General features: G+C 48.0%; 1 protein-coding gene across 1 annotated transcript in view; it reads right to left on the bottom strand.

Moving 5' to 3' along the window:
* Window positions 1–15000, bottom strand: part of jakmip1 (janus kinase and microtubule interacting protein 1) — a 29074-nt gene that overhangs the window by 9474 nt on the left and 4600 nt on the right. Inside the window, exons 3-12 of the mRNA XM_062549902.1 lie at window positions 10586–10843; window positions 10067–10309; window positions 9040–9219; window positions 8276–8392; window positions 7518–7664; window positions 5349–5501; window positions 4039–4098; window positions 2011–2130; window positions 737–862; window positions 431–514 (exon numbers count right to left, since the gene is read on the bottom strand). Of these exons, the coding sequence (XP_062405886.1) occupies window positions 431–514; window positions 737–862; window positions 2011–2130; window positions 4039–4098; window positions 5349–5501; window positions 7518–7664; window positions 8276–8392; window positions 9040–9219; window positions 10067–10309; window positions 10586–10843 (1488 nt within the window). The remainder of the gene's footprint in view (window positions 1–430; window positions 515–736; window positions 863–2010; window positions 2131–4038; window positions 4099–5348; window positions 5502–7517; window positions 7665–8275; window positions 8393–9039; window positions 9220–10066; window positions 10310–10585; window positions 10844–15000) is intronic.

Raw genomic sequence — 15000 nt, 5'->3', positions numbered from 1 at the left:
TGATAGTGTGTAGTTTGCAGGGTGGATTAAAGGTGATAGTGTGTGGTTTGAATGTAGGGGGCATTAAAGGTGATAGTGTGTGGTTTGCAGGGTGCATTAAAGGTGATAGTGTGTGGTTTGCAGGGTGCATTAAAGGTGAAGTGTGTGGCTTGCAGGATGGATTAAAGGTGATAGTGTATGGTTTGCAGGCTGCGTGCTCCATATAAGGGCACTTGAAACGCAGCACCAGATACAAGTGGGCGGAGCATGAGTAACAAGCAGCCAGGGCCTTGCGGGATTGGCCAGCTGAGCTGTGACATCACATAGTGAGGCTTCGGCACACCCTGTCAGCGTAGCGCCAGCACACGCCCCCGGCCACCAGACAGACAAGCAGCAGAACCAATAAGAGTGGTGCGAGGAAGCCCCGCCCCCCACCCTTCCGCTGCGTTACCTGCCCCTTCTCCGCCAGGCTGCGCTCCAGATCCGCGATCCGCGCCTGGCACGCCGTCAGCTCCGCCTGCAGCTGCTCCCGCGTCTGATGGACACACAGCACAGCCAATCAGAGGGGAGCAGGGAGAGCACACAGCCAATCAAAGAGGCAGATGTCATCAATCAGGACAGTCAAGCACACACAAGCACACACGCACACGCACGCGCACGCACACGCACACGCACACGCACACGCACACGCACACGCACACGCACACGCACACGCACACACACACGCACACGCACACACACACACACACACACTTACCCTACAGTGTCTCTCTGGATCTAGTGGGCCGGTGGTCTCTTGTAGGAGGGCGTAAGCTCGCTGTAGAGCCTGGTATTCACGAGTCAGCTGACGGAAACGTAGCTCCGCCTCCTCCCTACAGAAGGTCTGACCAATCACAAACAAGAGGTAAGCGTACATTCTGACACACCCACTGAGCTGCAGTTTAAATACATACTCGGTCTGACACTATTACAGAGATTGCCATGGAATTTAAAGATGTCTGTGCTTTCAACCAAACTGAATATAAATAAGTAAATAAAATGATTACAGAGTTTAGTGGAATTCACACTCCAGAGTTAAGTGGGGTCCACACTAAAGAGTTAAAGAGACCCTATGCAACTTTTCATAGTCATAAAATCGCTTAGAAATCGTTGTTTTGCTTGACTGACCAGTTTCATCGAAAACAGCAATATTTCCTCCCGCCCCCAGTGTCCCTATCCGCTATTGCAACCTTGCAGTTTCTGCAGGAGGCAATCGCTCCTTGTTTACATCTGGAAGTCTGAGACGCTTAAGGAACAAGAAGAACCACGCTTGCAATTTCTAAATATATATATATAGCCTATATGTATAAATATACACGCTAAAGCTGTATAAGCTCTGAAGAGAAATATGCAAGCACAAAACGAGCGAAAACGAAAAGCGAAAGTGAAACCGGAGATGAAATTGCCAATCCTGCATAGTTTCTCTTTAAGTGTGGTAACACAGGCATAAATAAATAAAACAATTAGAGAGTTAAGTGGGGTTCACACAGGTGAGTTAAGTGGGGATCACACTGACACACGATTGTCCCCTCCAGGTGCTCACACTCAGTTGTTCCCCCTATGGAACTGCTTCCCTATGGAATGGCACAACTGACCGTTGCAACGTGTTTATAAAAGTGGGGCGCAAGCAGAAAAAAAGTGTGGCTTCTAAGAACGTGAGGGACTGAAAATCACTGAAAAACTTCTGAGGTTGCGTTTTCTTTTTTAAATGTTCTGGAGGTGAAAAAATAAGGATAATCCCTCAATTTAGATGCAATAAATTACACAGAACATGGATACAAATGTACAAATACAATCAGCAATAACAGGTACATTATGTAGAGACGCTTACATGTATAAACATCCAAATGCTCTTAAACATGTTTTAAGAGTATTATAAGCATGTGTTATAGATGTTAGTAAGATGGTCATTACATACATACACATCCACATGCTCATATAAATGTCTTATAAACATGTATAAATGTGTCATAGATGTTAGTAAGCCCTTACATCTTCCGGCTCCTCCTCGGGGGTGGCAGGTGTGTGGTCAGTGTTGAAGGAGGTGAGCGAGGAGGTTTCCGAGTCCACAGACTCCTCATCAAATCCAAAATATGTCTCCACAACATGCTTCTGCAGCACATGAAGAACAGAGAGAGATAGAGCCAGATAGGGAGAGAGAGAGAGAGAGAGAGAGAGAGAGAGAGAGAGAGAGAGAGAGAGAGAGAGAGATAGGGAAGAGAGAGAAAGGGATGAAGATGGAAAATATACTTGAAGACTGGTATAATAAATACTGTTCACAGACATATTACGCAGGAGACGTTTTGTCCAAGGTCATTAGTTTGGGCTGCTAACACAAGCCCAGCCTGAGAGTCGTAATAAGAGCTGTGTTTCGTCCATTCATATCTCTAATCCTCTAATAACAGCTACATCCTCTAAAGTGTGTTACAGTATCTCCAGTCTCATAGCTCCAGTCAGCTGTGTTTCCTCCATGTGTATCCTCAATCTCTAGTCTTTCAGTCTCTCAACATCTTCAGTGTTATGCTTGTATGCTTAAAAGAGCCTCAATAAAAGGCAACAACCAGAAAGTTCATATTTAGGATAAAACACAGCATCACCATAACTAAAGTATAAAATGACTGCATGATAGCAGTCCAAACAAATCATCAAAATGATGCAGGTGGCAAACTAAAGACATGTTATCAGAGCTACACAGGTTACACACACACACACACACACACACACACACATACACACACTGGTTTGCAATGGCGTGACCCTTGAATCATTTCTATTTCAAGCTTCCTTGTGTGTGTGTGTGTGTGTGTGTGTGTGTGTGTGTGTGTGTGTGTGTGTGTGGTCTTACCATCATTTTTATAGGTCATCTCCTGACAGCCAGAGAAATAGAGACAAACCAGCGCACACAGACATATGAAGGACGAGAAGTAGAGAATGAGCAGAAAGTATTCCGTCATCTTGAGTGCGTGTGTGTGTGTGTGTGTGTGTGTGTGTGTGTGCGTGTGTGTGTGTGTATATGGAAGAAAGCGTGAGCTGGTCCAAAGCACTGACAAGCACTAAAAAGCACTAATCTTCATCAATCCTTCAGCATTGTGACCTTCACAGCCATCATCATCATCATCATCATTGTTCTTCTGCTTCAGCAGTCGAACTGAAAGGTTCCAGCAACAAAGCGACGGTCAATAGACAGGCTCCTTCCAATGTCAGTCCATGTGTGTATGTCTCTACCAATGAAGCACTACTGGACTGTGTGTGTTTGCATTGTGGATTGTGTGGAAAATAGCAGGTTTATAGACAAGTGAGAACTCCTCCCCCTTGGTAACAGCTTCTGTGTTTTTCAACTATGGAAGCTCCACCCGGCAACAACTCTCAATCTTTACCCCCCACACTCTCTCTCTCTCTCTCTCTCTCTCTCTCTCTCTCTCTCTCTCACACACACACACTCTCACACACACACACACACACACACACACACACACACAGAACAAGAGAGAGAGACCCTGAAGAGACCCCAAGAGTCCAATTAGGTCCCAAACAAATCCTCCATCTCTCTCTCCATATCCGTCTCTCTCTCTATCTCTCTCTCTCTCACACACACACACACACACACACACACACACACACACACACACACACACACACACACACACACACACACACACACACACACACACACCGTTGCTTGGCAATGCCACGTCAACCAGCTGAAGCCCACGGAGAGAACATAGAGTGAGGGCCTACACCAGGATGAGAACATGCTGAGAGAGGGATGAAAGAGAGAGGGAGGAAGAGGAATGTGGAGACAGGAGAGCAGAGAGAGGGAGAGAAGAGAGAGGAGAGGAAAGAGAGGGAGAGAAGAGAGAAAGATACAAGAGGAAAGAGAGAGGGAGAGGAGAGGAAAGAGAGAGAGAAGAGAGAAAGAGAGGAGAGGAAAGAAGGAGAGAAGAGAGAAAGAGAGGAGAGGAAAGAGGGAGGAGGACAGAGTGGGAGATGAAGTGGTGGAGGGAGGACAGGTGAGCTCACCTTGGGCACTTTCACACCTTTCCTCTTGGTCTTCTTGTTCACCAGCAACTTCTCTCGCTCCTGAGGATAATAAGGAAAACAGAAGGCATCACTCAACTTGACACACATACACACACACACACACACACACACACACACACACACACACACACACACACACACACACACACACACACACACACACACACACACACACATACATACACATACACACATACACGCACACACTCACTGACGTGTCAAAATTCTGAACAGTGGTGTTTTTCATCTCAAATGAATGAAGCAGTACATAATCTATTGAGGTAAAAGAACAATGTGTATTCTTGTGTGTTTACTTCCTGGACTCATGAATGAATGTACTGAGCAAGTGATGTGTTATAAAGCTCTCGAACTCTAAACAGCCCAAAGATAAATATCTAATGTGCTTTATTATAAATGATGCAGATTCATTAAGATATTAGGACACAAGATGATGAAGTGATGAGAGGAGGAGGAGAAGAAGGAAGAGAAATGAAGGAGGGAGAAGAGCTCGGAGGTGTGACCTCACGCAATCACTCCTAACGATGTCAACAAACTAATTAACCTCACAGCATGAAAAAGCTAATCAGCTAACAAGTGATTACTCAACTGGTGCAATTATGCGCCAATGTCAAATGAAGACAAAAATCACACACTCAAACAGACGCCCTCTGTACACAAATCACACACTCAGACAGACACCCTCTATACACAGATCGGCTTGTAGCCAAGATCTCAAAATAAAATGAAGGATCGAGATCGGGGGGAAAAACAGTCCATAACGAACACACAAAGACACACACACACACACACACACACACACACACACACACACACACACACACACACACACACACACACACATATATACACACACACACACACACACCGGTACACACACTGTACAGATACTTATTCTAAAAGTACCCCTATAACAAGTCCTTCTTTTATTCCCTTTATATATGATTATCCAAAGAAGAAACATTCCCTCCATTGAGCAATTTTGCCAGACTTCCCCATGGAGTTGAATGAATGAATGAATGAATGAATGAATGAATGAATTCTTGACCCGAGGAAATTTGCACTCAAAGGAGCCAGATTGAACATTCAGCACAGACAAGAATATGAATGTTAGCTGTAGTCTTCACTGTGAGTAACTCATGTCTACTGCATAAAGTTGTAAGACAATAATAAGTGTGTCAGCTGCAGTTTTCTTCACTGTAAATAACTCATGCCTACTGCACACAGTTGTAAGACTCTGCAAGTGCTGAAGTGTAGCCATAGCAACCCACCCGCAGCTCCTCGATGTCTCTCCGCTGCTCGATCACCTGGAGACGCAGAAACTCCACCTCCTGCTGTTCGTGGGCGTGGCTCAGGTCTGTCATCGAGCTGGTCCGTTTCAGCGCGGTATGCTGGGAGTTGGACTGCTGCGAGGAGTTCTCCTTCTGAGAGCGAGAGAACGAGAGAAACACAGAGGGAGGAGGAGGCCCATCTTTGGTGTAATATTAGCTGTTTTGATTTGCATTGAGCTCAATGAGCATGAAACCAGCTAATACGCTAACTGAACTAAACACCATGCCAATCTCTAGGGATGGTGAGGGGTATGTGATGATGTGGGGTTCAGAGGTCAAAGGAACTTTATCAGGGTGCATAGTATCCTGGATCCATGAAATAACTGGCCTTTAAAAATTAAAATCTGCCTGCCTCTATCGGAATTTAACATAGGGGTTCCAATACTTATGACTCTTGTATTTTATGGAGAAACATTTATTCATTTCCAATACATTATTCATTCACAAAGAAAATTGATGTCCTTACGGTTGGGGGGTGTGTGTGTGCGTGTGTAAGTGTCCATTTGTGCATGCATCCATGCATGTGTGTATGTGTGTGTGTATGTTTGGTGTGTTAGCATGTCTGTGTGTGTGTGTGTGTGTGTGTGTGTCTCACCAGCTCTGCGTTCTCCCTGCTCAGGTTCTTGAGCTTGTCCTCCATGTGTGTGTGTGTGTGTGTGTGTGTGTGTGTGTGTGTATGTGTGTCTCACCAGCTCTGTGTTCTCTGCTCAGGTTCTTGAGCTTGTCCTCCATGTGTGTGTGTGTGTGTGTGTGTGTGTGTGTCTCACCAGCTCTGCGTTCTCCCTGCTCAGGTTCTTGAGCTTGTCCTCCATGTGTGTGTGTGTGTGTGTGTGTGTGTGTGTGTGTGTGTGTGTGTGTGTGTGTGTCTCACCAGCTCTGCGTTCTCCCTGCTCAGGTTCTTGAGCTTGTCCTCCGTGTGTGTGTGTGTGTGTGTGTGTGTGTCTCACCAGCTCTGCTTTCTCCCTGCTCAGGTTCTTGAGCTTGTCCTCCATGTGTGTGTGTGTGTGTGTGTGTGTGTGTGTGTGTGTGTGTGTGTGTGTGTGTGTGTGTGTGTGTGTGTCTCACCAGCTCTGCTTTCTCCCTGCTCAGGTTCTTGAGCTTGTCCTCCGTGTGTGTGTGTGTGTGTGTGTGTGTGTGTGTGTGTGTGTGTGTGTGTGTGTGTCTCACCAGCTCTGCTTTCTCCCTGCTCAGGTTCTTGAGCTTGTCCTCCATGTGTGTGTGTGTGTGTGTGTGTGTGTGTGTGTGTGTGTGTGTGTCTCACCAGCTCTGCTTTCTCCCTGCTCAGGTTCTTGAGCTTGTCCTCCATGTGTGTGTGTGTGTGTGTGTGTGTGTGTGTGTGTGTGTCTCACCAGCTCTGCTTTCTCCCTGCTCAGGTTCTTGAGCTTGTCCTCCATGTGTGTGTGTGTGTGTGTGTGTGTGTGTGTCTCACCAGCTCTGCGTTCTCCCTGCTCAGGTTCTTGAGCTTGTCCTCCATGTGTGTGTGTGTGTGTGTGTGTGTGTGTGTGTGTGTGTGTGTCTCACCAGCTCTGCGTTCTCCCTGCTCAGGTTCTTGAGCTTGTCCTCCGTGTGTGTGTGTGTGTGTGTGTGTGTGTGTGTGTGTGTGTGTGTGTGTGTCTCACCAGCTCTGCTTTCTCCCTGCTCAGGTTCTTGAGCTTGTCCTCCATGTGTGTGTGTGTATGTGTGTGTGTGTGTGTGTGTGTGTCTCACCAGCTCTGCTTTCTCCCTGCTCAGGTTCTTGAGCTTGTCCTCCATGTGTGTGTGTGTGTGTGTGTGTGTGTGTGTCTCACCAGCTCTGCGTTCTCCCTGCTCAGGTTCTTGAGCTTGTCCTCCATGTGTGTGTGTGTGTGTGTGTGTGTGTGTGTCTCACCAGCTCTGCTTTCTCCCTGCTCAGGTTCTTGAGCTTGTCCTCCATGTGTGTGTGTGTGTGTGTGTGTGTGTGTGTGTCTCACCAGCTCTGCGTTCTCCCTGCTCAGGTTCTTGAGCTTGTCCTCCATGTGTGTGTGTGTGTGTGTGTGTGTGTGTGTCTCACCAGCTCTGCTTTCTCCCTGCTCAGGTTCTTGAGCTTGTCCTCCATGTGTGTGTGTGTGTGTGTGTGTGTGTGTGTCTCACCAGCTCTGCTTTCTCCCTGCTCAGGTTCTTGAGCTTGTCCTCCATGCGCTGTAGACTCTGCAGCAGGTCGTCGTTCTTCTTGCTCATCCGCCTGTTCTTCTCCAGCAGCGGCTTCATCTGCCCGTCCGCCTCACGCACACGCTTCAGCTGAGACACACACACACGCACGCACACACACACACACACACACACCACACACGCACAGAGAGAGAAAGAGAGAGAGAAAGAGGAAAGAGAAATAGAGAAAGAGAAAAAAAGAAAGAACGAGAAAAACACACAGAGAGAGAGAGAGAGAGAGTAAGATGGGATGGGAGAAAAACAACAATGTGAGAAGAGACCGGACAGCCAGCCAGAGAGACAGCAAGAGACACTGCACAGAGAGCCCTGGGACAGGCGGGAATATCAGCAGTCTGAGAGCTTGGGACAGGCGGGAATATCAGCAGTCTGAGAGCTTGGGACAGGCGGGAATATCAGTAGTCTGAGCGTTGGAACAGGTGGGAACAGGCGGGAATATCAGTAGTCTGAGTAGCTCAGACTGGGAGCTAGTGGAGCAGCTTGGTGATGCTGATGGATGGGTCTTTCAAGCCCATAGCACCCCCTTGTGGCTATAATTGTCCCTACACATGTTCTCGTCTGTGTTAGTGTGTGTATGGATGTGTTCCCCTAAGTGCCTGTGTGTTGTGTTTGAGTGTGTGTGTGTGTGTGTGTGTGTGTGTGTGTGTGTGTGTGTGTGTGTGTGTGTGTGTGTGTGTGTGTACCAGTTCATTTCTCTCATCAGACAGCAGTGCGTTTCTGTCCTCCAGCTTTCTGATGACAGCCTGCAGTTCAGCAATCTTCAGCTGAAACCGCCGAGTATCCCTCTCATCTGTACTCTCCTGAGAAAGAGAGGGAGAGAGGGAGAGGGAGAGAGAGAACACAATCAGACAAATAAATAAAGGTGATTGAGAGATGTGGGCACCAGAGAGAGGACAAAAAGAGAGGGATGGAGAGAGACGGAGGGACAGAGAGAAGAGGAGAAGAAGGGAGGATAGAGAGGGAAGAAAGGAAGTAGAGTGAAGATTCTGTCACACACACACAAACACAAACACACACATTTTAACACTTTGATGTGGACCTTAACACAGGGAAAGAATTTCCAAATGCAAATCTGTGTTACAGGTTTCGACAGGTCTGCCCAAACACAGAATGCTTTATGCTACTGTCTGTTTTGTTACTGCCAACTCAAGCTGCAGTAATACAGTACACACTGTAAGCAAGAGCTTGATCACACAACGTGTACTGTGTTACTTGCCGCCATTCACAGCTGGTGCAACTGCGTTAGAGGGCTGTGGTAGCGTTTACATGTGCTCCTGCGGCCATGTTGCATACACACTCTCTGTCTCTCACACACACACACACACACACACACACACATGCACACATGCACAAACACACACGCATGAATGCACACACACACACACACACACACACACAAGCACGCACACACTCGCATACACACACGTCCAGAGCCTGGAGGTGTTACCTGGTTGTTGGGGAGCTCTGGGCTGTCTCCGAGGCTGGGCGCGACCTCTCGTTTGGGGCTGCCGTGGTTCTTCTCGGCCTCCATCCTCTGGAGCAGCAGCCTCTGGGTCTGGCCCGCCTGCACCCCCAGCTCCTTCTCCAGCGTCTGCAGCACACGGTCACGACCCCGCAGCTCCTCCATCTGCACACACACACACACATGCAGAGATACACACACACACACACACACACACACAGACACACACACACACACACACACACACACACACACACACACACACACACACACACACACACACACACACACACACACACACACACACACACACACACACACACACACCATGCCGAGATACACAGACACACAGACACACATACACACACACACACCATGCAGAGATACACAGACAAACAGACACACAGACACACACACACAGACACACACACACACACACACATTTGAACATTATAAAGAAAAATGCTCGAATCCTGTGCTCATGAGCTCTGGCTCTTATTGGTTGCTATGAGGCCCAAACCCATCTCCCTTAAAAGGTTACAGAGAGCTTGTTCTGGTCTGCAGGTTCTACAATTTCATTGTATTTTCTGTCCTTTAAATTTCAAATTGGCCTAATCTTCCCCCATCTGTCAACATTTAATCCCTTTCTCTCTGTTTGTGTCTATCTGCCTAGTTCAGTCTTTCAATGGTATATTCTTCCTCCTCAACTCTGTCTCTTTGTCTGTACTGTATTTTACCTCCTGTGAAGCGACCTTGGGTTTGAGAAAGGCGCTATATAAAACAAACATACTAATATTACCTCTGCCAATTTCATCGGGGTTTGTTTGGTTTTTTGTCTGTTAGCGAGATAACTCAAAAGGTTATGGATTTTGATTAAATGTTCAGGAAAGGTCTGAAATGACCCAAGGAAGAAATCATCACATTTTGGGAGTGATCCAGGAGGCGCTTGGCGGAGGTCTGCGCTCTCGGAGGTCTTTACTAGTTATCATTATTATTCATTAGTCTTTCTCACCAGTCGGCGGATGTCTCTCTCGCTCTCTCTCTTGATCCTCTGGATCTCCTCCTGGTGTTGCTGGTGGGCCACTCGGAGATCGTTTGCTTTGGCCTTGTCGGCCTGCTGCACTACGGCCAGCGCCTCCTCTGCCTGTCGCCGCGCCGACCGCGCCTCCTGCAGCTCCTGGGAGAGGCGGAGCTTCTCTGCCTCGTGTCCCCGCCTCACTTCCTCTCGGGCGTCTTCTCTGAGCATGCTCCGTATCTGCACAGGTGGGCGGCAGTTAGAAAGTGTGTGTATGTGTGTGTGTGTGCACGCGTGTGTGTGTGTGTGCATGTGTGCACGTGTGTCTCTGCACTGTGTGTGTTACTAGAACATACTAGACGGGCATATAGATAGACAGACATATAAAAGGGCAGACAGATAGATAGATAGACAGATAGATAGACAGACAGACAGGTAGACAGTAATATGAAGAGGCAGACAGACAGATATGAAGACACACTGTAGACAGACAGGTGGACGGCCGATGTGCTGTACCTCGCTGTTGACTCCGCCTCCCTCCCTGAGGGCGTTGACCTGCGCCTGTAGCCGCTGCACCTCGGCGTCCCGCACCCGCGCCAGCCGGGCCAGCTCGGCCTCGTGTTGCCGTGCCAACAGCTCGCGGGCGGTGGCTACGTCGCGCTGGCGCTCCTCGTGCAGCTTGACCCGCAGCTCCTTCATGGCCACCGAGTGCTTGTGCTGCTCGCACTCACGCTGCGAGCGCAGCTCCTGGACACGCTCCCGCAACTTACACATCTGACCAGAGATGGACACACACACACACACACACACACACACACACACACACACCAGAGGTGGACACACACACACACACACACACACACACCAGAGGTGGACACACACACACACACACACACACCAGAGGTGGACACACACACACACACACCAGGGGTGGACACACACACACACACACCAGGGGTGGACACACACACACATAGAAGACAGTATGTTTACATTTATTCTTTGAGTAGATGCTTTGTCCAAAGTGACTTACAAATGTCAATTATACAGTCATTTCCTGTGTATTAGCCGCATTGTGTATAAGTCGCAGGACAGTGTTTTATGCAAGTCAAAAGACCACATTAATTGGCCCTGTGTACTGTAACCTCATAGCTGAAGAAATTTAGCAAAATCAATATATATGCCGCGGCTAATAGTTAGCAAATTACAGTATTACTGAGGCCATTGTCCCCGGAACCACCCGGTGGGAGCCGGGAATTGAACCCACAACCTCTTCTCAAGATAATACATGTTAGCCTAGCTCCTTAACCACTGCTATCACCGCCCGGAATATGGAGGGAGGAGCGGGAAAGAGGAGCAGAGGGATAGAGAGAGAGAGAGAGAGAGGGAGAGAGAGAGGGGAACAAAGAGGGAGAGAGAAAGAGGAGAGAGAGGAGAGAGACTTTAGCAGTTGGATCAGCAGAACCAGTTAAACAACTGCCTCTCCAACACACAACTACACAGCCAGATGGGCAGAGATAAAAAAGATGCAGAGGATCACACAGTGACAGCAGCAGGCCTTTCTTCTTCAGATTGGCCTGTGTTTTGGCTGTAAGGCTTTCAGCTGAACAAAGATGAAGCTTGGCAGGTAGAGCCCATAAAGATTTAACAACCGACGTCTAAACTTAGAAAACCCCCAAATATTTCCAATCTGAGTCGTGAAGGGACGCCTGCCAAAGGATCCCCACAAATGAGTCAGAGGATGTTTTTACAGTGAGCAGCATCACCCACCAGCCCACGACTAATGCTAACAGAGAGAGAGGGAGAGAGAAAAAGAGAGAGAGAGAGAGAGAGAGAGAACAGGACAAAGCCACCACACATGTAATAGACTTCCTCTTCTAGCTCACATATCTCATAACTCCATTTACAATTCACTTCGACTCAATTCAGTGACATTTATTTTGCAACTTGAGCGTATTGTCTCTAGGCACTTGAGCACTGAACTAAAACACCACTGTAGGAGAAGTCATGTGGCTGTGGAGGCATCACATACACAGAAACACACACCACACACATCACACACAAAGACCCATTCAGCTACAATAAGAGGGATGCATATACCGTAAGCTCTTTGAAAAGTAAAGAGAGCTTTGATAAGAGGACCAGAATACATCATCACTAAACACTTGAGTGAGTGCTGACCCTAGAGGGGTCCTAGCCCATTAGCATGGATCCATAACTGGTCATCTGGTACACAAGCAGCATCTACTGTAGCATACAGAAACAGGACATCAACACAACCCACTGTATCATTAGCATACAACAGGACATCTACACAACCCACCACTGTAGCATAGGACATCAACACAACCCACCACTGTAGCATACAACAGGACATCAACACAACCCACCATTCCAACATATATCTACACAACCCAGAATACAACAGGACATCCACGCAACCTACCACTGTAGCATACAACAGGATATCTACACAACCCATCACTGTAGCATTAGCATACAACAGGACGTCTACACAACCCACCACTCCTGAACCTTCCTCTCACTTCATCTCGTCTGAACCTGTGGTTCCTCTCGTACTGAGCAGGATTACCACTGCAACAACAAATCATCAGTAGGGTAAAACTAACCTGTCTCAAGACGGTCTAAGCCCAGCTCACGTTCCCTATTAGTGGGTGAACAATCCAACGCTTGGTGAATGCATTAGCATTAAGCAGGACATCCACACAACCCATTACTGTAGTATACAGTACAACAGGACGTCTACACAACCCAGCACTGTAGATGTTAAATGGATGACAATGTAAATGGACCAAACACGCGCTGAGACAAGGACATGGTACAACAACCAAGACCCCACAACACTGAAGTGCAAGGGCACAACACAGACAAGAAACCTGAACAAGCACTCTGGCACCAGACGGCTAACAAGCAGATGAAGGAGATGAAGATGAGGAACCTAAGCAGGGGAGGCTGCAGGAGACATCAGCAGGATGGCAGGAGTGATGTGAACTCTGTGCAGTGGTGCCACACCAGTTCATGGCCAGATCACGGCCTGTTCAAGTGTATAGTGTCACTCACACACACTCATCTTCTGCCACATTACTCCGGGCAATGTCTGTGTGACTGATTGCAGCTCACGCCTGCCACTCATGTTCTTTGAGCCAATGAGTGGACAGCAACGGCTGCAAGGGACCGGGACCATCTGTGCTCTTGCGATGGGTGATGTCATGACAACCCTGCTTTCTGGACCACACTCTCTTGGTCCCCTACCAACATGTGTGTTCAGTTGAGGCTGCAGCCAAAGCTGTCGAACTCACACATGACGTCACTACATGAGTAAGTGTTCAAATCAGGACAAACACATGCTCCCCCTTACATAACCACCAAAGACGTAGACGGGCAGAATGGACCCTTAAGCACACAGGCAGAATGGACCTGTGCTCCAACACACAGTCAGAATGGACCTGTGCTCCAGCACACAGTCAGAATGGACCTGTGCTCCAACACAGTCAGAATGGACCTGTGCTCCAACACACAGTTAGGATGGACCTGTGCTCCAACACACAGTCAGAATGGACCTGTGCTCCAACACAGTCAGAATGGACCTGTGCTCCAACACACAGTTAGGATGGACCTGTGCTCCAACACACAGTCAGAATGGACCTGTGCTCCAACACACAGTCAGAATGGACCTGTGCTCCAGCACAATTAAAATGGACCTGTGCTCCAGCACACAGTCAGAATGGATCTGTGTTCCAACACACAGTCAGAATGGACTGCGCTCCAGCACACAGGTATGGAGTCCTGGGTGGATTCGGAGTAACTGGGTCCATGGGCACAGATGTAGAAAAGGCCTCCCCAGCTGCCTCAGAACGTTGGCACCTCAGTTGAGCTAGGGGGGCATATTTGATAACCTATTAAATAACTTAACTTCTGGCCAGTTTCATGGAGAGATATGGGCCGATTGAGACTTAGAGCTATGACTATGACATAACCATCAACAGATTCAAGACATCTTGTTGTGCAAAAAAATATGCCATTTACAAAGCATGATTATCGGGGGGCAAAAAAAACCATAACCCATGTTGATGTATGGCATTAAGACAATCTTCTCAAACGTTTACTGTCATCCCCACTTTGAAGGTGGGTGATTTTGAAGCCCCAGCTGACCACATCAACCCAGCAAAAATATTTGTTTTGGTTCCACATTAGCCTACATTTCCTGTCTCAGTCCGCTGAATCAGATGTTATTTTAATTCATATGTCGGTTTGTTATGACGTATGTGTGTGTGTGGCTATCTTGTTTTGAATCTGATCTTCCTGGTCAAAAAAGAAAGGCATTATTAAAGATAGGCACAAATGAACACATCTCTTCCTGTTCCTCATACCCCACCTGTCATGTCTCTATTCCCCATTTGACTGAGGGGGACCCATTCAGATACCAGAGGTGAAGGACATAGCACAGCCCCCCTGAGCCCCCCTGAGCCCCCCCGAGCCCTTGGGCCTGGTAAGCTCATTCAGTAATCCATCTCTGAGGGGAGAGTAGCTAAGCCTACTCTTCCTCACTGTGCTGTGTATCCTCCTCTTCCTCACTGTGCTGTGTATCCTCCTCTTCCTCACTGTGCCGTGTTCCCTCCTCTCCCTCACTGTGCTGTGCTGAGTATTCTCCTCTTCCTCACTGTGCTGTGCTGTGTTCCTTCCTCTTCCTCACTGTGCTGTGTATCCTCCTCTTCCTCACTGTGCTGTGTATCCTCCTCTTCCTCACTGTGCTGTGCTGTGTATCCTCCTCTTCCTCACTGTGCTGTGTTCCTTCCTCTTCCTCACTGTGCTGTGCTGTGTTCCCTCCTCTTTCTCACTGTGCTGTGTATCCTCCTCTTCCTCACTGTGCTGTGTTCCCTCCTCTTCCTCACTGTGCTGTGTTCCCTCCT

This window comes from Sardina pilchardus, chromosome 11, assembly GCF_963854185.1.
Source record: "Sardina pilchardus chromosome 11, fSarPil1.1, whole genome shotgun sequence".
Taxonomy (NCBI): Eukaryota; Metazoa; Chordata; class Actinopteri; order Clupeiformes; family Clupeidae; genus Sardina; species Sardina pilchardus.
The sequence above is the reverse complement of the archived record's forward strand: the minus strand, read 5'-3'. Positions and strand labels throughout refer to the sequence as shown.